Consider the following 22,229-nt stretch of genomic DNA (forward strand, 5'->3'; position numbering starts at 1 on the left):
ACTTTCTTTCTCTGTTCTCTGCCTTATACCTGAAGCGCTCCTTTTTCTCTGCTCTGTTTTTGTAAAGTTGTCTCCATTACCCTTCCATGTTGATTTTCTATTTACACTGTCTTTTTTCCACTTGAAGTATGAATTGAAGGAAACTATAATTAGGAAAAATGCTTTAACATTGATTGTGTCTCTTCCCCACTCTTTCATGTAGTCTCACTTTCTCCATTATCACCTTGTTTACCAATTTGATCTCTACTTATTTGCAAAATTTGGACATCTTACTCATGGCAGGGCTGTTCAGTGTTAATAGTACTCGAAGCAAATTCAGCTGTTAGATTATGAATGGGGTAAAGATCGAATCTTTACTTTGATGACAACATGCAGAATGAAGCTGCACTAACCTTAAAAACAAAATTTCATAAGTTGACAATATTGATAATTATTGTAGGTGTGATAAGCTGTCAGCATTGCACTAATCCCATATACTTGGAACGTATGGACTGTTTCTTGTCTAGCTGGTGTTTGCATGTGTTGATTTTTTTTTTTTGTTATGCAATATTGGTGCAGTATTTTTAGATCAAAGTTCCAGAGTTAGAAAATGCAAATGTAATTTGTAAATTTAGTTCTTTCCAGACATGAGCAAATGCCATAGAGGCTGTGAATAATCCTCAAATTGGGAAGATAAGGAATTAAGGCAAAACTGCTCACATAGGCTCTCAATACATTCAGGCCAGGGACTATATTTCATATTTAAGCTGTTAAGAAATAAAAAGTGGATATTGTTTTCAAACATTTTTATTTTTGCCTGGGATAATTTGATGGCTTAAATAATAACCATTCAGGATAAGATTCTTCTTCCTTTTTGGTGGAACACCTAATTTAAACTACTGAAATCATATGTATAGCAGCCATTAGTATTTACTGTAATATTGTTATTCCTCTTTTCATAGTGACAGAATTTGAGTTCCTCAAAAGTGGAAACAAATTTTCCACCTAATGAAAATGCTAAGATTTAGTAAGGCAGTGTGCTGAAGATTCTGATAAACTATCATGGGGGAGGCAAGAAGATAAATTTCTAATGGTTATGTGAAAAAAGATTTCAAGGTACTGCTTTTGACAAAGCTTATCATTTGGTACATTTGTTTTGATCACCTCAAACTATTCTACATGAATGGTGTGGAAAGTCACTTTGTTAATAAGATTCAGCACTGTATTTCAGTCTGTGAAATAGTAATTAATTAACATAGAAAATTTATTCTGTTCTAGTCAAATCTATTCTAGTCAAATCATTCTAGTCAAAACAATAATTTTCAAAGTTTGTATATTTCAAGAAAAAGGGGGTCAATGAAATAAATATTTTTTGTCTATAAATACTTTCTGTTAAACTGTTATTAAGTCTACTTAGGCTTATACATTTTAGCAAGTAACAATAGTCTAAACCTCTACATTTTCACAACACTATAAAGCTGCTTTACCGCATTCTGTGGTTTATTTCAGTAAAATGTATGGTGATTTCGGTGTCATAAGCCATTCAGGAGTCTCCGTGTTAAGAGGATATGAAGAATTTCCAGCTCTGGTTTGCTAAGACTATTTCCTTTCTTTTCATTAAAGCACTGGCAGAAAGGAACACTGGTGTAACCTCTTCCTTCAGAAAGGGCAAGATCTTCTTTCCTGTCTTTACTAAACCACTTTACAGTTCTGAATACACAGCATCCGTTTGTCAAAGTCAAATTATTTGAAAAACAGTCTCCACTAAGACAAGTAAACGAATCAGAAGAAATAACATTCCTTTTTTTTCCCCACACTGACTCTGATTTGCTGACAGCCCAAAGTCATTGAGGCTGTGGGGCAGCTGAAAGACTGGCAGGGAGCAGGAGGAGTGTATTTAGAGGACAGTGAAAAATCAAGAACAAAAATGGCCATTTACTTTGTTAGCACTGATAGGAAAATCTGCTACTGCTATGAGGGATTTACCCTCTTGTTGATGAAAATGTTCAGTTCTGGTCTGGAAAATGTTCATTTCTGGTCTGGAAACTGGGAATTGTTCTCTGCTGCTTCTTTAGGAGCCTGAGTGTCCTCTGGGATGTGAATGACTCTTTGAGCCCTGATCTTTCCATCTCTCACACTGCTCCTCATCCTGGGGCTCTGTAGCAAGCACCATGCCTGCACCTCCTCCTTTTCTTTCTCAAAGTTGTACCCTGAAGGAATCTTGGACATGTAAAATTCTATTATTGCCTATTACTAATATTTCAATGCCTGAGTAACTGTATTCTGACTTTTATAGGCTTGTTAAATAGCTTCCATTATGAAAAGTTAGGTTGTTTTTTATTTCTACCTTCAGCTTCTCAAGTGAAATATAAGAGCAGTTTAAGATCAGTGCTGTTCTCCTGACCATAACATGGAAACAAACTGAATGTGCAATTCCTCAGGCTTATGTGACAAATTCAAACTTTAGCCTATGGTGTGCTCACTTGGTTTGTCTGTGGCATCAGCAAATCTCTCCTACATCTTTACCCTTTCCCTGGCAACGTAAAAATCTTGCCTGATTTGTTTGTTCCTGATTTTATGCAAAATTTCTTTAAATAATGTGAGTTGAGTGCTAGGGCTCTCCAAAAAGCAGGGAAAATTGGCCTTTTCCTGAAGGGCATATTCTTGGAGACAAGCAGGGAGTGAAGATGGTTGAAAAAGCAGAAATCCAGCCTTTAAAAGTGATGGAAAAGACCCTTCCTAGGGTCTGTCAGGCACTGGGTTAAGTTTACTGCAGTCCAGGAAATGGCCCAATTACTTAAAACCAAGCCGGGGGAATGTTTCCCAGTTCTAATGACACTCTGCACATGAGGAAAGCTGCATGATTTGTTCTGGCATAGTCAATATGAACTTTACTAAAAATTAGGTATACTGTATGTTGCTGTGGTATAATTTTCCTTTTTTAATCTAAAACCCTTGGTTCTTTCTTCAAGGATCTTACTAAACAGAAGATCTAAGCAGATTTACTCATTGATTTAGGGTCCCTCACAGTGGTTAGCCTAGAGTGAATTCTTTTTTGTGCAGTTGATGTGCAGTACTGCTGTACTTGAGTGGGGTGGTGTATTTGAGGGTAGGAGTTTAAGCATTATCTTTAGGCTAAAGTGTTGATGTTGGTTTGGTAACCACAGTAAAGTGCCAGCTTCCGTGCATGGCAAATCCCATCTCATTCCTTAGCTGGGATTTCAGTGCTGTGAGGCCTGGGGAAAGGTAAGGCTGACCACAAAGCTGAGCAAAATGGGCTCCTAGTGAGGGCAGAAACAAACACCTGGAATTAGCCCTTTCTGTACCCTCATGAAGTTTGACAGCTTTCTCTGCAGGTACATATGGTTAATTCTATAACTTAATCTTCACATCTTTAAAATTTTGTTCACATCGCTGGTCCGATGATGATTGTCAAGGGTGTGATTTTGATGGAGGTCAGGTTATTTAAGGCCAAAGTGATTCTCTTTCTCTAATGGTGAAAGAAATTTTCAGGCAGAATTACTCTCTCAGCATATCTAAAGGACAAAATTGACTTGCTTGCACGTCTGCCTCCCAGAGCAAAAGAGACAGCAAAGAGAACAGGAGGGAGGTGGCCCTGTCTCTGAACTGCTTCTCCCCTGAATGGGCATCAAAGCAGACATGGTCCATTGGGAGCTCCCCAAGGTTCTCATTACTACACTTTTTATTCTTTAGCACAAAATTACTTTAAGATTTGCCCGTTTACCTTAAGAGTCTCAAGATCTTTTCAAATAATAAAAAGGTGCAGCAAGGCACGAGAGTCACCCATACTCTGTGGGGATAAAGGGCAGTAGATGATTTTTCCACGGGTCACTTAAAAAATCTGCATCACAGCAAGAATAGAATCAGAATTCATGATCTTGTGTTCTTATTCTCCCTTTTAGCTATTTAATTCTCCTGAGCAATGCAAACAAATTGTTAGCCTGTCCTGGAGCACATTTCACAAGAGCTCACCCCATGAAGTTCTCCTCTGAGTTCATTATTTCTGATTCAGTTTATCTGAGGACATAGCAAATGGACCCTTTTACAGAGTGACAAACTTCTTCCATTAAGCCAAGATTTATAGGTTCCCACTCTGATCCCTTTATTGCTATACATTCAGGGGCAAAAGCAGACAGAGCAAGGAAGCAAGTTTATGTGATTTGGTAGTCTGATAATTTTTGTACCGGGGCAGAAGACAGACTTCCTCATGGTTTCTCTGACAAGATAAGTTCCTGAGTTCATACAAGGCATTTTGGGAGGCAAGGAGTTTGTGAATGGCTCTTAAAGCTCTGTCAGGAAAGAAGGGACACAAGTGAATTACTTGTCACAAGGTTATGCTGTAGCTTACCATGGCTGTAATTCACTGTTTCTCTCAGTGCCACCCCTTCAGCAGTGCTGGAACTTCACAGTGTAATCCTGCTGGACACTGCATAGAGAAGGTATTTAGGAGAAGCCTGTCAACAGTCACAGATACAGCAGAAGGCTATTGTAGGTCCTGTTTTCTAAGGAATTGCTGTTTTCTATTATACTTTTCTTCTGTATTCTCCTATAATTTTCCTCTTATCTTAACATATGCTGGAAAGATCAGGTTTTCTATGAAGCCCTTCAGTAGAATAACCTTATTATCCTCTCATGCCAGCCCTCAGCTGACACAGAAATCATCCAGGGCAGTCAGAACTGACTAATGATTCAAGGCAAGAAGCACCAGAAGAGTTAAAATTTGGAGAGCGGTCAGAAAAAAGAGAGCCAGTGTGGGCAGTGTAGCAGTACCCTGTGTGGGAACCCACAGAATCAGAGGGGTTTGGGAAAGCTGCAAAAGGCAGGCCTCAGATACAGCAGAACTGTGATTAGAGCTAAGCAGCAGCCATGAGATTGGTCAGTGGAAAATTTATTTAAAAAGTAGGAAAGCAAGGACAAGTAGAACAATGGGCTGTGTATTGACACTTGTCTAGAATAACTCCCTAAGCTGCAGAAAAGTTTATCTAGCAAGATATTAGGAAGGTTGAAGCTTAATAATGGAGCTCTGTGCATTGTGTTTTAAGGCTTACAAGCAGGCATTGTATTGGAAATAAGCAAGCACTGTCTAACCAAAGACACCTGTGCTTATGGTGATTGGATGGAACTACTGTCAATGTGCTTTTGCTTTGTGTGGTTGATCAAGAAGCTTATAAAGTAAGTTGTAACATTAAGTTCTTGGTCTGCTGCCTGGGATGTGAGCTGCTGGCATCTTCCCTTTGCCATAACCATGGAATGAGACTGATGCTGGAAAATAAAACAGCTCAAGGCACGTTCCACAGCCCCTTCCCGTTCCTGATTTGTACAGAGAACCCGGCCGGTGATACCCTGTATCACTCAACCTTGGACTTCCTCCAGAAATTAAGGTATTTAACAGATAAAGATTCCCCCAACTGTGCATCCAACACTGCTGGATCAGGCCAAGGGTGCTGCCATGGCTTGCACAACCCTGACACCTCAGAGGAGAGGTACAAGCACACCTGAATGCAAGAGCACCAGGACAGAGCTCAGCACAGTGAGATGCTGAGCATCTGTGTCCCAATGCTTCCATGGGCACAGCAGTGCTCTTGCTGCATTGCCCTTTGTGACAGTGTTCACAGGGGTCTGAGGATGAGGGAAGAGATGAGGATCTGACTCCATGTTTCAGAAGGCTTGATTTATTATTTTATGATATATATTACATTAAAACTATACTGAAAGAATAGAAGAAAGGATTTCCTCAGAAGGCTGGCTAAGAATAGAATAGAAAAGAATGATAACAAAGGTTTGTGGCTCGGGCTCTGTGTCTGAGCCAGCTGACTGTGATTGGCCATTAATTAGAAACAACCACATGAGACCAATCCCAGATGCACCTGTTGCATTCCACAGCAGCAGATAACCATTGTTTACATTTTGTTCCTGAGGCTTTTCAGCTTCTCAGGAGGAAAAATCCCAAGGAAAGGATTTTCCATAAAAGATGTCTGCGACAGTCCTTCTCATCCAGAGAAAGATGGGGCAGATTTCACTGCACTTCAGAGACCTTTGCTGAGTTTCAGCTGTAATAGAAATGCAAACACACATGGAAGGCTTAGTTTAGGAGGGTGTTTTCTTGGAGAGCTGAATTTGCATTCAAATCTGTCACCCCAGATATATGCCCCATTTATAACTGAATTTCTGCAGGGAGAACTACTTACCAGCACAAAAATAATTTTTGGAGAATAGGGATATAGGTTTTTTTGAGCAACGTTTATCTATTGGCCAAATTGTGGAAAATTGTATAGTGTTTTTATTATCCTAAGAAAAATCATTGTCAATAGTGTAAGTTATACCCACTTTGGGTTTAAGGATGTATTGCAAAGACATCAGTTAGCATTTGGACGTGTAAGAGCAGGGAGCCCTTAGTATTCTCTGAACTTGGCCTACTTCAGATAAAGCTTTAAAGCCTAAAGCTGTTTGAGTGAATTGTTGGGTTATGATATCTACCCAGAGCAAGGCAGACTTAACATGGGCCATGTCTGATGACCAATTTATGATTAATTTTTATCGGAGTGATATTAAAAACCCCACTAAAACTTTTCTGTGCTGAGAAATGTCATGTCACTTATTGGGGCTACTCCTGAAATCTATGTTAAGTTTCATCCTGTTTTACAGCCAATCTACTTGTCAGAGCATTAAACCCAGCTCCCTGAACTGCTGTAGTAAAAAGATGGGATAAATTTGGAGGCTTGGACCTGAGGACTTCAGAGCCAGACTGTCTTGTGCCTGCTCCCAGATTAATTCAGTCTTTATGTTGGAACCCTAAATACTCAATTGTTCTTTAATTATCTAGCTCAGTATAACCAGAATCTAGAATATCTTTAAAAAATTGCATCTCAGTTGGAAATTCTCTTGACTTCACCATTTCCCATGAAAAGCTCATTGTGATTTGACTGCCTTGATAATTACTTGCTCATTATTAGGATAGGACAAAAAGCCTGCGAAATCTGTGAGCTCAATAAAGTCACTTGTTTTGACGTGCTGATTGTTCTTTGGAGATTGGTAAGGAAGGCAAACAGCACTTTACATCTGTGTAATCAAACCTACAACTGCAAAATTCAATGCTAATCAAATTCTGTCACACTTTATATCAACTCAATGCAAAATGAAAAACAAACGTGTCATGGAAACAAGCTCTGCTTCTTAAATGAACACATTTCAACCCCATGAATTCCAAACCCTGGGATTCTTCAGTTCCCCCTGGATTCCCTTATGCTGTATCTAACAGATATAATGTTGTATCTAGCAGAACCTCTCTGTGTCTGTAGCGAGAGGTGATTGCCAGGTAACAGTTCTCAAGCCCCCTAAATTGTTCTTCATCTGGAAGTTATCAACTGTTTATTACAGAACATTTCTTTTCCTCCATGTGTATAAGGAGTCATCCCCACTGAACTGCCCCTAAGAGAGACAGACATCTGCAACATACTCAGCTAAAATTAAGTAGGTTGGTCTTCTCTATTTGTTCTGGTGTGTTTGAAATTTCAGGGAGCAGCTGTAGCTGTGTCTGTGCCTATTTATGTCTGTGCCAAGAACTGATATTGTAAAGTCTTGCTTTCACTGGCAGCGTGATCACTCCCCACTGAGGGGCCTGTGGGGTCTCCTGCATGTCCCTAGATAATTCCAGCAGCAAAAGAGATGAGAACCAGCACAGAAGGATCTCAGTCCAGAAAACAGTTATTATTTTAGCAAGTGAAAGCTATGGCGCATGCTACTTCGACAATGCCTAAGGGGTGAACGGTATTATAGTGAATAATAATGGATGTCATGGTTCTGGATGCCTCCACAGTCTGCTGACACCACCTTCCTTTTACAAGGGTTGAATTAATGCCAAAAGCCACCATCCATCCTCCTGTATCTGCCAGACTTCAGAAGTGTTGGTGCATGCTGGGTCAGGTGTGAAAAGCAATGCACAATTTTATCAGCAGGATCTGAACAATCCTGTGGCCTGTGTTCCCTCACAACTGTGATGGCAACCACAACATTTACATTTAAGGAGGAGAAAAAAATCAGTAGCTTCAAAAATTTTTCATGGAAGGAATTGTAGTAAGAATAGTTGATGACTAAACTATAGTGTAATTTCAGTCTTTTTTGTGTTACAGGCATTAACTTAATTCCCTGACAGCAGGGAAGGTTCTGTTTTCCTCACTTGGCTCTACCATTAATTAGCCTTAACCACTTAACCATCCTCCAAGAATTAGCATTCACAGCATATTAATTCAGAGCAATCAATAAACATAGTGCTGAGTGAAACACAAGATACAACACAGTTGAGGACTAGGTTTTTGCTGTGTTTGATGAGTGTATTTCACATTTAAATACATTCACTGATCTGAGCCTGCCTCTTATTTTGCATCTCCTCAGGATTATTAAGACCTACTGGCAGACTTACTATAGGTTGCTAAATTTCAAAGCTCCAAGATTAGTGTTGGTATTTTAGCCTTGGAACTTGCTGTCTTCACAATTCTGTAGTGATATGAGAATGCGAAGCTTCAAGCAAAATGTGATTCCTTCTTCTTCTGTAATCTCTTAAATGATTTTGTCTCCTTTTTAAGGAGATGCTTGCTTTTTTTTTTTTTTTTTAAATTCAGCATACCTTTTTCTGTCCAGTTATATTACTGCTGTATATGTACTTTTCAAGACAATGTAAGCAGATAAAAATAACAGCATTTTGGCTGAAAAGCCAATGTCCCCATAATGCACTATTGATTTACCAAATAATTAACAAATAATTCTCTTGGTAAGTATCAGAAAGGTTGAACTTTAGCTGTCGTATATGCGAAAGTTTCTAGGAAATCTCAAATGTCAAAAAAATATCTCAAAATTCTGCCCAGAGGAAATTTCCTGTGAAATGGACAAATGAATGAGAGTGGACAAGAATAATTTCCCCTTGGGAACTTTTCTTTGGGGTAAGAAAAAAAGAGGCAGTTTGTGCTGTAATGTTAAAAAAATAAAAAAAGAAGAAAAGAAAAAACAACAACAAAACAAGAAACAAAACCACAAAAAACCCAAACCAACCAAACAAACAAACAAAAAACCCCTTCCTACTTCTCTGAAGAAACAGCCTGCTTGGGTGCCCCTTTTCTGCCAGTACACCAGTGTGTATTTTCTTCACTATATAAAATAGCTCGAGTCTTCCTCATAATGCTCATCCTGCAGAGACTGGAAGTGAGGCTTTTCAGGCTTTTAGGTAACAACAGCAGCCTAAAGAAAATCTGCCACTGCATCCCTATCCAACTCCAATCCACACACAAGTTAAAGTTCAAGTTTGAGCTATCTTGCCTGCCAAAACCAAGTTGTTTGATACTAAAGCTACAAACACTGTAGAGATGAGTTATCTACCAATTACAACACCTTGTTATCAGCTGCTAATCCAATTAGTCTGCCTGGCTCCCTGCTCTGTGGCTTCCTTGGTCCTCCCAGGCTCGAGGCAGGCAGTAATTCACATGCACTGAGAGAGATAACACTGCAGGAAAGACAAGCTCTAAAAATTCTCCTAAAGGAGGATGAGTAAATCACTAACTGTCCCAAGAGTAATTGAGATGCCATGATCACTGGAGCAGGCAGTCTGTAATCACGTTTTATTGACAGCTCCTAAAGATCAGCCTTCCTTCGGAGCTGCCTGGAGTGGAACCAAACCGAGCGTGTCTGCAGGTGCAACACAGAGAGACAGGACCAGACCTGGCTCCAAATGATGCACCTGGGGTCAGGGACAGCATCCCAGCCTCTCTCTCAGAGAGGGGCTGTGCACAGCTCCCTGCTCGCTGCACAATTGCCAGCGTGTCCTCAGACACAGCCCAGGGAGTGTGGCAGTTTGTACACACAGAGCCACACTCTCAGCTCATCTGGTGCTGTGTTCTTGGGAGGACAAAGGCAGAGGTAGCTGATCTTGTCACAGAACATTTGCAAATACTGCTTTTTTATAAATAAATATTGAACTTCAACATTTATTAAGTTAGTGTTTGAGTACTTGAGTAAGGTAATTTTTAAAAATCATCTGCTTCCTTGTATACATTTGGGAAGCCCTGTTTCATCTCTGGGTTTGCTGTCTTCTTGGGTTGCTGTTGATATTTGCTGCCCCGAGATGAGCAGGATGTCTCTGCTTTGGCCTGTGCAACTGAAGAACAAGTCTGCACTCTTCACTTTTCAGTCTGGAGTTTGTTTATTAATTCTTATTTATAAAATTTTCTTTCTGCCCAGCTGAGATCTGCTCAGCAGGGCAGCCGCAGGCACTCTGTGTTGTCCTTTTATACTACAAACTACATATAACATATTTACACTTAATTCCCAATACCCATCACCTGTGTTAGACAGTGAGCTTCTACTCTAAACCAATCCCAAAGTGCCAACATCACTGCAGAAAATGGACAACAAGAAAGAAGGACTGGACACGCCCTGATTGCTCCATCTTGTCCCCATAATCCCCATACCAAAATCCTAAAATCTACATTTTCACCCTGTGATTATTTTATTATTACACTGTTCAAATCTGTGTGACTTTCATGTCCTCATACAAAGCTGGCAACTTGCTCCAGGGGTCAAAATCAAATCCTCAGGTGTTCTGGGCTGTGTGCCAGGGTCTCTGAGCCCCCCTGGCATGGTCCTTGGCAACTCTGGACACCGAGAGGGATGCACTGAGCTCTGACACTGTCTCAGCTTTATAACCACCTGAACACAATCCTGGAAAATGAAGAATCTTCAAGACGGCTTGCTACCAGACACCACCCAAAAATCCACAAAGACATTCCACTGTACCACAGTAAATGGGATCTCAAATACACTTGGCTGAGATGGATAGAGATTCTTTAAACATGTTAAACCATAAAGTGATGTATTACATTTGCAGTTTGTGTGTTGGTACCAATAACCATTTTGCATCCTCTTTTTTTGCAGGAGGTGAAGTCACCAAGCCCAGGTTTGCTCAGTACTTCCATGGCAGCCTGGCCAGCCTGACAATACGGCCAGGGAAAATTGAGAGTCAGAAAGTGATTTCCTGCTTGCAGGCCTGCAAGGAAGGGCTCGATATTAATTCTCTTGAGAGTCTTGGCCAAGGAATAAAGGTGAGGGATGAACTGACATCATCTTTGATAAAAATTTAGATCTGATTTATGAAATGGAGAGCCCAAGGTAGAGTACACACAGTACAAATATACTCCCAGAAGCAATGTAATTTCCATAAAATCATGCAAAGAAAAAACAGAACAGTAAAAGGGCTGTGACACTGCAAAGAAAAATGTTTCCATTTTTGCAGAGCTAGATGATCAGAAAGTAAGGCACTGCTGATACTTCAGAGCCTGTATGAATTGCCAGGTTGTGTTTTCATGCTTATTTTGTTACTTATACAGAAACAGACATGATTCCAAAGATTTATTGAATTTTGATCTCAAGTAGTTTCAAAGCAGTGGAATACATAAGTCCTAATGCAATACTATTCTAAAAATTGGTGTGTTCAAAGAGGAAAACTTTATGGTACATGAAAAATGAACACAAAAAACCCTAAAGTCAAGAAATTAAATTTTTAGATTTGAATATAAGTCATTATCCATCTTCATTATGCATATGACTACTGGTAATGTAGAGCTTTTTCTAAGATTGGAGAAAAACAGACAGGGAAATCCTGTTTCAGTTGACCTAGTGGCTAGATGGGTTTGCATTCATTCAGATAATTCTGAAATTCTGTTCTTTGGATACACATGTAGGATGTTGGCTATCCTCACATAAGCTGCATTGTCAGTTTTCCTTTACTGACACCATTATTTGGTGGCAGTGTTCTTGTGTTCAGTGTAAATGAATTTGTGAAGCTGTTTCCTAGCACACAAATACCACTTCCAAAGGAGCTGAGCTTCCCTTCCAGCCCAGAAAGTTCCTTTGGGTGCAGACAATGCATCCTGAAGAACTGAACAGGGGTGTTTTGTTGTGGGGTTTTCAGAGGGAGGAGGATGCTGCTGTAACACTTCATCTGGAACGTGCAGTGGGAGTGCCATGGACAGCATTTTATTAGCCAAACCTTTCTGCTGTACAGACTTGACCTGAAATACACCCAAGTAAATGCCTGTTGGGGTGATGATAGGTTGCAGTGGTGTAGTATAACTGACACATTTTGTGAAAACGAGTGTAAAAATGAAAATTGAAAGTGCAAAGGTAAGGAGGAATTTTGCTAGCTCTAACTTTTACATATGAGGAAAGACCCCAAAGAATTATTTTATCATCCTGCCACGGACATCATTAAGAATTTCACATTGCTGCTTCTCATAGCAATAGGACACAGGGGTTGGTTAAAGCTGTTTTTAAAAGGTAGTGCATACAAGGAGCAGGTAGAGATTTGTGGAACCCATGTGTGTTTGCCTAATAGTAAGTTCTGTGCTGGGATTTTCCATTAATTAAAGTACTAGTATTGGTTTGGAAAGACAGGAGTCTGCTAAGGAAGGCAGGAGCCTCCCCTGAAATGGAGAATGTAAACCCTCCCCACCCCTCCCAATTGCTATAGATTTTAAATTAAGGGGCTCTCAGGCAAAAATATGGGAGCAGGAAGTAACAGTTCTTTAATAGGGAAAAGGAAAAAAAAAAAAAGGATAAAATGAACAATGCAGTACACTAGAACAACAGTGACAGAGTCAGAACCCAACCTGACACCCTGTGGGTCAGGGTGTTGGTGGCAGTCCCATTGGAATTGTGGCTCAGCCCTCCTGCAGTGTCAGGGGTGGTTCTGCTGGAGCAGGGATCCTGTAGAGAAGGATGGATTCTTCCTCTGAAGATCCAGTGGAAGGAGAGGCAGCTGCTGTTCCTCTGGGGAATCCCGTGGAGAAGCCGTGCTGGTGTCTCAAAACCTCTGGATTATATCTGGGTAGCAATGCTTGGCTCCTCCCTCTGGGCTCACATCTCCCAATGGGATGCTGTAGTTCTTATCAGCCATGCAGGGACATTCAATAGCTGTTATCAGCAATGTCCCCTCCCGAGGGAGGAGTGAATGTGGTCACTCAAAGAGAGAAGTAAGGCAAACTGCCCACTTGACAAAGATAATCTGCCATACAGATGGTAATGGAAAACATCTTGCATTGCAATCTTCAACAGTACTGTGCATTTAGTCCATGGTGCTTTAAAGCACAGTAATTCCTCCCCTGTTTTTGCCCTCTGAAACCTGAAAATATTTGAGTCATTCCTGTTTCATGGCATGGGAAAATCCCTCTCCTACCAACCATTGCTGCTCCAGCATCTGTAACTGGCTTCTTCACTGCACTGGCAGTACAGAGGGGAAAAGGAAGACAAGGGATTGTTTTCTGCCTTTTCCTGCTTTTGCAAACCTTTAAAACATCTTCATTTTCTGAGATACAGATATTGGGCTTTTTAAGTTACTGATGTTGCTCTTACTGCCTCAGCAAGCCAACAGTGAGAGCAACAGAAGGAGGTAAAAATGAAAGGAGCAAAGAGAGAGAGAGATTGTGGAAGGGTTTCTTTGGGGGGCTGACAGAAGGAAGCTCAGCTGAAAGCAGAACAGTTGCCTGACCTTGAAAAGAAAATGAGAGAGAAAGGTGTTGTGGTGTCAGAAACAAACACACCTGATCCCAGGCAGGCATGTGTGACAGCTGCACAGACAGTGGGTTCTGTGGGGCTGTTTAGGTGGTGCTCTGCAGATTCAGAGTTGGCAGACCGATACTGGAAGGTGTTTTGGGCACTTTGCACCACAGAGATTCACGCTTCAACCACCTAAGAAAGAGCAGTGTAGCAGCATTTCTGAGACAATAGTGTTGGACTGGTTTTGGGCTGCAGCCTAATTTTCAGTATCTGTAACAGCTCTCTGAGACATGTTCTAAACTGTTGCTATTTTTAGCTTTTTTAATGAGAAAGACAAAAATGGCTCAGACTGGGCCTTTCTCTGGTCCCTTTGGCAGCATTCCAGCTGTTTTGCAGCTGAGCTATTAACTGGCTAGCTAGAGTCTCCCTTTGCTAATTTTATTCTCTACTGTTGCTAGCTTAAAGAGAGGATAAAGAAGCATCTGCAGGCTGGGATTCATGTTAGTCCTCCTCTTTGTTAAAAAATACCCTTCAGTGTGTTGTGACCTTCCTGCACAAACTTTAAACCCAGTCCTCCATGTTCTGTTTGACAAAGGACCCTGCACTTCCTCCTGTTCCTCACAGACTGTTTGATGTGTTTGGCTTTTTAACCTTTCTGGCTGTAAGGAAGTGTAGGCAGCCTCTGTCTGTATTTTAACAGCATCTTCACATAATCAATGCCCAGCTTTGGGGAAAGAAAGTCTTTCCAGGAGAGAAAAGTGCTGTTTGTGTCCTGTGCCGACAACAGCAGGGTACAATGTCAAGTGGGTGACTCTGGTTTCCTCAGCAATGCAGATGGTTTACTGAACCAATTAGCAGATAAAACAGATAATTAGGATTAATTATGGTGCAGGTAAAAATCAGTCATTGGTTGTGTCACAACAGTGACAAAGTTTTTGGTCATCAAGACTGATGTGTGTTCAGTGCAATGCAGTAGAGAAGGCTTGGGGCTACAAGAGCAGGCAGTGATTTTGCAGGGTTTGCTGGCCCAAGTGAGCAGCTCCATCTTAAATCAAGACACCCTTATTGATCATCAGGCAGGATGGAGAGTCCCCTTTAGTGTGTCTGACATTAATGAAGATGTAGGAGGCAAATGTTGTAACTGTTTTGTTCATTTGTGTTGAAATATATCTCAGAAAGGTAGCCCAGGATAAAACCACAACAGAAAGCAGCCAAAATATGCTTCTACATGCTAGGCTGGCTCAAAAGGCAATGCTTTTATATGGGGAGTGTGTTTAACCTAAAAAGATTACATAGAAATAATAATCATGGTGGTAAGTTAAGGTTTTGAACCTCTACAGAGTTCAAAAATAAATAGCATTGGAAATTGCTGCAGAAATTGTACCAGCAAGGTTGATAAGGCTGGGAAAAGAACAGCAAATCTGGATTAATTTTTTAGGTGACTGATACAAGTACATGTTATAGAGAACAACATGTGGATTCAGCCAATGATAGCTACGGAGATTTTTTTTTTCTTAAATCATTAAAATTTTTACTTACATTTGTGCAACATTCCTTAAAAATATATATTATTTTGTACTCTGTACCTGGTCCCTTAAACACTAATTATTTGTATTTCTCCTAGTATCACTTCAACCCTTCCCAGTCAGCCCTTGTCATGGAAGGAGATGACATTGAGAATATAAATCAAGCCCTCCAAAAGGTCTCATACATCAACTCCAGACAGTTTCCTACTGCAGGCGTGCGACGTCTCAAAGTCTCATCTAAAGTCCAGTAAGTTCTACTTCAGTTGAATTGAACAGATTAGGAGCATTTTTAATGAATTACTTTTCTCTTTGGCCATGTAAAAAGAATAATTTTAACTAAATTAAATTGATAAATCATACTGCTTTGTTATTGAACTTTAAAGGATTAATTTAATTTACTTTTATGCCAAAACCACCATTTACATGGTGGATTACTCTTGATATTACCTTCTTAAGAAGCCTTTCTTGTTAGTATAACGCACTTGCATTCTCTTTATCATTTTGGGGCAGGGAAAGCAGGGCTTTGGAGGGAAAACAAGCAGAGTTCTAAGAGCTCTCAGGCAGCCCCACTGGAGCCAGCCCAGCCTCACATCCCAGGGCTGGCCCCGCTCCTGTGCCAGCGTGAAATGAGGCAGAGTTTGTCAGGAGATTCACTTCCTGCACACCTCTGATTCAGGTGAAAATAGAAGTACAGGCACCTCTTGTTCACTGCAGATATTGGAGTGTCCCAAAAAGAGTTTCCATTTAAATGGAAAATTAGGCCCTTTTAATCACACATGACAGGATAACCGTGTTGTGTTCATTAGCTACCACTTTCTGAATTTAACGTTTGGTTTGCTAAAGTTAGTTGTTATCTAGTTAACTTTTTTAACCCTTCACTGCTCTGATAAGTGTCAGTTAAACATTAAAATATTATTCTGATAGTCACCTTAGGAAAGACTGAGTTTGTCCCTCAGGATGAGCATCTGTGAAGGTGGGAAGGGAGGGGAGGGCCAGAGCTGGGTGCCTGAGGATGAACTGGAGTGACCTGAGAGCCACGAGCTGGGCTTGGGGCATTGCCAGTGCCACACTCCTCTGATGTGCAATGTGTTACATGCAGTTAATGGCTGATGTGTCTTTTCAGATGTTTTGGTGAAGATGTCTGCATTAGTATCCCAGATATAGATGCCTATGTAATGGTATTTCAGGCCAATGAGCCCAAGATTACCATAACTGGGATGGACCACTTTGCTAGACCAGCTGCACAGTTTGAAAGTGAAAGAGGTGTTATTTTGTTCCCTGACATCAGGATTGTCAGCACAGTCACTAAAATGGAGCATCCACTGGACTTAAGAGAACATGACAGAGGTTTGTGTCTTTCTTTTAAATATTATTACTCATTGTGTAATGTCTCCTCATATTTTTTAAAGGATGGTGCAACAAAGGAAGTCACTTCACCCAGATTAATTAGGCCACAGTAATGCTGTACTGAAGAAATTCAATTCAGCACATTGAAAAATGTGTTAAATGGTGGCAGATCAGAAGGTGTTTCAAAAAAAAGCAGATTTTCCATGTAGTATTGATTTAGTATACTTTATTCCTTTCTACTCTTCCTTTCATATTCTGTTACGTAGGGTATTTTCATTAGAATGCCTCTACTTGTAACAGAATTTTGTTACTAACTTGTGAGTGATACTTGAAAAAGTAATCTCATGCCTCAGTTTCCCACCTATAAAATGTATATATCATCCTTTAAAAATATTTATTGTCAATGATGATTGTTTATTCTAATGCTAAGCAATGTGTGTATTATTATTCAACACTGTGTGAATGTTCAAAAGTATAAATCAAGTTTGAAATCATTGTCTATGAAGGAATCTTTTAAATGTTTATGCGCAAGGCAGATGAAATGTCAGGTAATTTGGGGAATCATTCTAAACACAATTTAGAATGGACTAGAATAAGCAGCAACTAGATGGATGTCTCTGAAGAAGAGAAAATGGGTAATGGTGTGCAAGTTTACAGGCACAGATTGCCTAAAGCCTACAAATTTGGCTTGGGCTGCATTTTTGGATATGTTACTACATATTACTACATGTTACTACGTATTACTACAGAGCAATATATTTTCTATTTATCTCACTGTGTGTTTGTAAGGCCTTCATCATCACAGCACCTGTGCAGACTGGACACTTCTCTTTATTTGCTTTAAGTGTGCTGGATTTAATATCAGTAAAAGCAGTTCAGCTATCCTGGCAAAAATTAAAAGCCCTGATGCAAAGCACATAAAATGAATGAGCTGATCTGTGATAACTTAGAGCTGAGGTACCCAGATTCACTGCACCAGGAGTTGGCAATCTAAGGCATAATGCTTTCCTGGCTGTGCCCTCCTTCCCAATGACTTCCGTCCTAAATTCCTGCCCTCTAACATCAAGTTTGCAAAATGGGCAGGAAGTTCCAGACTTGCAGTGTCTGTGCCCTCAGGGAGCTGCTTAAGCAGTTTTGCCACACACTCTGTGCTAAGTTGATCAGAGAATTTAAATATTAATTTCATATGCTACCCTTTTTCCAGTAACAGAATTATTTTTTTACTTGTACATGTTGAAGGACAGTCAGTTTATAACTTAATTTCTTTAAGTCACACAGCACAGGATCTTCCTATTTATAATAATGCCTTGCTCTTGGATAGATGGCCAGGTCTTTGTAATGTAAATTGTTTATGGGGCATAGAGTAACTAAGAGAATCATCCAAGCATAGATATGTTGGATGTGTATTTTTCCAGTTTGGTTTTCCTTGAGAAAGCTGGTATCAATTCAGCATGGAAATGTGGAATTTTTTTACATGAATTTATTTCCAAGAGCAAATTTCAGTTTTCTGCTTCCAATAATGTTCTTGTGTGCCTTATTATACTACAGAGCAATATATTTTCTATTTACCTCACTGTGTGTTTGTAAGGCCTTCATCATCACAGCACCTGTGCAGACTGGACACTTCTCTTTATTTGCTTTAAGTGTGCTGGATTTAATATCAGTAAAAGCAGTTCAGCTATCCTGGAAAAAATTAAAAGCCCTGATGCAAAGCACATAAAATGAATGAGCTGATCTGTGATAATTTGTCTTCATTTCTGTCTTTTTTTCATGCCCCATGCCATGGATTCACAGTCAATAAACAAGTGGTAGTAGAGGAAATGCTCCACAACTTGGATTTCTGTGATGTTTTGGTCATTGGTGCAGAACTAGACCCTGAACAGGAGTGTTTAGAACTAGATCATGGGGAGCTTCAAGGAAAACATCTAGATGCCACAAATTCCACTGCAGGATATTCAATCTATGGTAAGTTCAGGAAATTTGTTTTCCCTTACTTTGTCACATCAATTATATATTGGAATGAAAGCTCAAATGTATAAGAAATTGGACAGAAATCTGTGATTTTCTAGCCATGAAAATATCCCAAGGGTGACTGTATCTTAAAAAACACAGCTGCTCCTTGATCTCTGGATGTGCTGTGTTTGCCCTTTGGATTCTCAGCATCCCTCCTGCTACTCCCCAAGTAAGGAAAACGACATCCCTGCTTTCTTTAATTGTGGGGTTCTTGTGGACCATCACAGTGGAACAAACACACAGTGCTGTGTTTGCCCTTTGGATTCTCAGCATCCCTCCTGCTACTCCCCAAGTAAGGAAAACGACATCCCTGCTTTCTTTAAATGTGGGGTTCTTGTGGACCATCACAGTGGAACATGGGAGTGAGGGGGTTCCTGTACAATGCTGGGACATTGGCCATCTTTTTCTCTCATCACAAAGTAATTTATTCTGTACCATTGTTGTATTTTTCCCTGCCCATCAGGGACCTACATTCAGTTCCAAAACCTTATCCTCACATAACGGAGTGTCAGGGAACATTTGACGCCCTGTCATTTCCAGACCTTTCTGCCGAGTTCTGTGTGTTCTGTGAGCAGTTGATTTGTTGTTTATTGCCAGAGCAGTGTTCCCTTGCCTGTCCCAGAGCTGTCCCTGCCCTCCCACCCCACAGGTGTGGACAGCATGTTCAGCTACGAGCAGGTGCTGCGGCAGCTCCGCTACCGCAACTGGGGCACCTCGGCCACCTCGGACAGGAAATTCAGGGTCAAGTGCTCCGAGCTCAACGGGCGTTACACCAGCAATGAGTTCAACCTGGAGGTGAGCAAGGAGTTCAGCTGGAAGGTGAGCAGTGAGTTCAGCCTGCAGGTGAGCAATGAGTTCAGCCTGGAGGTGAGCAATGACTGAGTTGTGTTTTCCAACATAGCGCCAAGAGCCCAGGTAACAACTCCAGGAAATTGCAGGACCTACTCAGCAATATGGTCAAAATTAATAAGTGTTTACAAAGACAGCTTAATAATTGTTAAGAAAATTAACAGTTATTTCATAATGTTTAGGCAACACCTAAAAGCTGATTATTATAGAGAGAAGAAAAAGTCACTACTTATCCAAACAGGTAAATCAAAAGAGTCCTGCTCTGTGTCACTTCAGAGTCAACAGCCAGAAAGGTTAGAATGCATTTTTCAAGCTGTGTATTTTCCACTGGCGTAAAAAAAAAAGTTAATTTGTCCTTTAGCATCTGTGAAGTAGTGTCCCTATCAGCTGATGAACTTCATAGTCCAATGTAATATATGGAACCAGCAGGCTCGAAGTATAAAACACTTTTGAGTATCTGGTCTCAAATTTTTCTCTTCTCCCAGGTTAATATTCTGCACAGTTCCAACTCAAACTTCATGGACCATGTAAATCACATGATATTCCAGCCCAAATTTCTCCAATCTGTTCAGCACCCTGAGGGGAGTGTAAGTGCAGTTCCCAGCTCAGGTATGTGACACCTTCCCAGAGACTGCTCACAATGATTCCGATGTGTCAGTGTTTCCCTTGTGGGTCAGCCTGCTCCACAGACTAAAGTCCATTGTTTCAGCTTCTAAGACCTCTCAGAGATCACAGGTGTGAAAGAAGGTAACTCTGAATTCTATTCTGTCCAAGAATGTACTTTTAAATTAAAACCTGGTATCCTTTTTTAAAGTCTTCATTAATGGCTTTGTGCTCTGACCCCCACAGTTAAAAATTTATAGGATATATTTTTATTTAATTTTTAGGCTATATGAGTTAAAATATATACCCAAATCTGAAACCTTTTCAGTGAAGTTAAATGCAGGGCAAAGATACTTGTTTGAAAGTTGGATTCTGAAATCCTTTTAGCTGAATGATACATATGTAAAGAAGTAAAGCTGATGTAAAGTGTAGGTAGTTGTAATTAGCTATATACAGAGATGCTTAGAAAATTACTGTACTTTTCTTTACATTGTAGAGACACTTCACTAAAATGAAACTGAATGTTTAATGGATAAACTATTGCAAAATAGGGTTTTTTTGTTCCTAAATACTGTTTTGATTACAGACTTACATTCTTATAGGCAGGGCAAGGCAACAGAATGGGTTATGGACTGGGTTATCCCATGCTCCTGGAAATGCAGTACCTCGCAGGACATAGAAAGTGGCAGCATTTCTCCACTAACCTAATTATGGAGCTGATTACATGTGGCAGTTCAGAGAGACTTCTTCCTGTGACTAGGTGGAGACAGAGGCCTCTCAGAGTACAGCCAAACAGTGGGGGGAAATGTCTTGAGTCCTCAAGAGTCTCCCAGGAAGGTTGTACACACAGAGAAATAGCGTGGCAATGCATTTATTTCTGGGAGCTTGAGATTGAAATCACAAGCATTTGAAACCTTTGAAAATATAAGCTTTGAGATTTTGTGTCAGGTAAGCTTGAGGCCTCAGCTGTGATCAGAAGAGGTCAACATGCAAGTGAGATAACAGAATTTTACCTCAAAAACTATTTGATTCTGCAGTTATTAACTACCTAACTGCCTGTCTTCTGTAGTTAAGTGGCTCACTTTTCACTTTAGGGTTTATCACAGTTATCATAAGATACCTGTGAACACCATTTGTGTGTGCTCAACCTTAGTGGATGGGCACTGGTCAGCACTTTCCATCATCCCAGGCACATGGAAGGTGTCTGTCCTGATTGTCACTCCAAAGGGGGGATGCTTTGGGTTGAAAATGAACAAGGTTAGTGAGGTTTAGATGACTTGTTGCACGAGTGTGACTGCATTCCCTTTGCCGCCCTCTGTCCCAGTGGTTCCCAGCGTGGCCACGATGGTCATCATCGTCTGTGTGAGCGTCCTGGTGCTGGTGGTGACGCTGGGCGTGCTCCGGCTGCGCTCCGCGCGCCAGCACGGCTCCCTGGGGCACGAGGGACCCAAGGACAACGAGATGGACTGGGACGACTCTGCTCTCACCATCACCGTCAACCCCATGGAGGTACCGACCCCTGGCACTGCCAGGAGCCACGGGCTGGGCTGGCAGGGGGTTTGAGCATCTTTCAGGGTGCAGTTGTTCGGCTGTGTGTGTGCGTACACTCAAGACTCCAGCCCAGTTCTCAGCTCTGCACACCTTGATCAGATATAATTGAGAACTTCAGCTTTGTTGTCATGTATAATTATTAAAGAAGATGGTGAAGAGCTCTCAGGTACAGCAGCACTTCCACTCCATCCATGTCTGTTTGTAGGTACCTCTCGGGAGCTTGCAGTTTATTGCAGCCCCGAGACACGTGAAAAGTCTCTGTTTTGGCCCACACGTTCCAAGAATGAGTCAGAGCTCTTCAGTTCTCGGTCTCAGAGTTGTTTATTGTATCTTATCTATAAAAATTTTCCTCCTGTCCAGCCGAGGTTCGCTCAGCAGGACAGACAGAGGCACTCTGCCTGCCCCCGGGGTGGTGTTGTCTCTTTATACTACAAACTACATATAACATGTTTGCAATTACTTTCCAATACCTATCACCTGTGTTAGACAGTGAGCTTCTACTCTAAAACAATCCAAAAATGCCAACATCACAGCAGAAGATGGAGGTGGAGAAGAAGAAGAACAAAGGCTGGACATGCCCAAGTCCCTCCATCTTGTCCCCAAAACCCCCATTCTAAAAATCCCAAAATCTACCCTTTCACCTAGTGAGAATTTTATTATTACACTACTTAAACTTCTGTGGCTTTGAGGTCCTCATACAAAGCTGGTAATTTGCTCCACGGGTCACAATCAAACCCACAGGTGTTCTGGGCTGTGTGCCAGGGTCTCTGAGCCCCCTGGCAGGGTCCCAGCAACTCTGGA

At 40.9% G+C, this 22,229-nt stretch overlaps 1 protein-coding gene across 2 annotated transcripts in view; it reads left to right on the forward strand.

Annotated features, from left to right (window-relative positions):
• The window catches only part of CLSTN2 (calsyntenin 2), a 311,640-nt gene that overhangs the window by 280,701 nt on the left and 8,710 nt on the right, over positions 1-22,229 (forward strand). Inside the window, exons 10-16 of one of the 2 annotated variants that reach the window (XM_063166527.1) lie at positions 10,921-11,087; positions 15,164-15,312; positions 16,189-16,412; positions 18,207-18,377; positions 19,075-19,244; positions 19,760-19,883; positions 21,202-21,386. In XM_063166527.1, the coding sequence (XP_063022597.1) occupies positions 10,921-11,087; positions 15,164-15,312; positions 16,189-16,412; positions 18,207-18,377; positions 19,075-19,244; positions 19,760-19,883; positions 21,202-21,386 (1,190 nt within the window). The remainder of the gene's footprint in view (positions 1-10,920; positions 11,088-15,163; positions 15,313-16,188; positions 16,413-18,206; positions 18,378-19,074; positions 19,245-19,759; positions 19,884-21,201; positions 21,387-22,229) is intronic. The other variant, XM_063166528.1, reaches the window with a different exon arrangement.

This window comes from Melospiza melodia, chromosome 12, assembly GCF_035770615.1.
Source record: "Melospiza melodia melodia isolate bMelMel2 chromosome 12, bMelMel2.pri, whole genome shotgun sequence".
In the NCBI taxonomy this organism is placed as follows: domain Eukaryota; kingdom Metazoa; phylum Chordata; class Aves; order Passeriformes; family Passerellidae; genus Melospiza; species Melospiza melodia.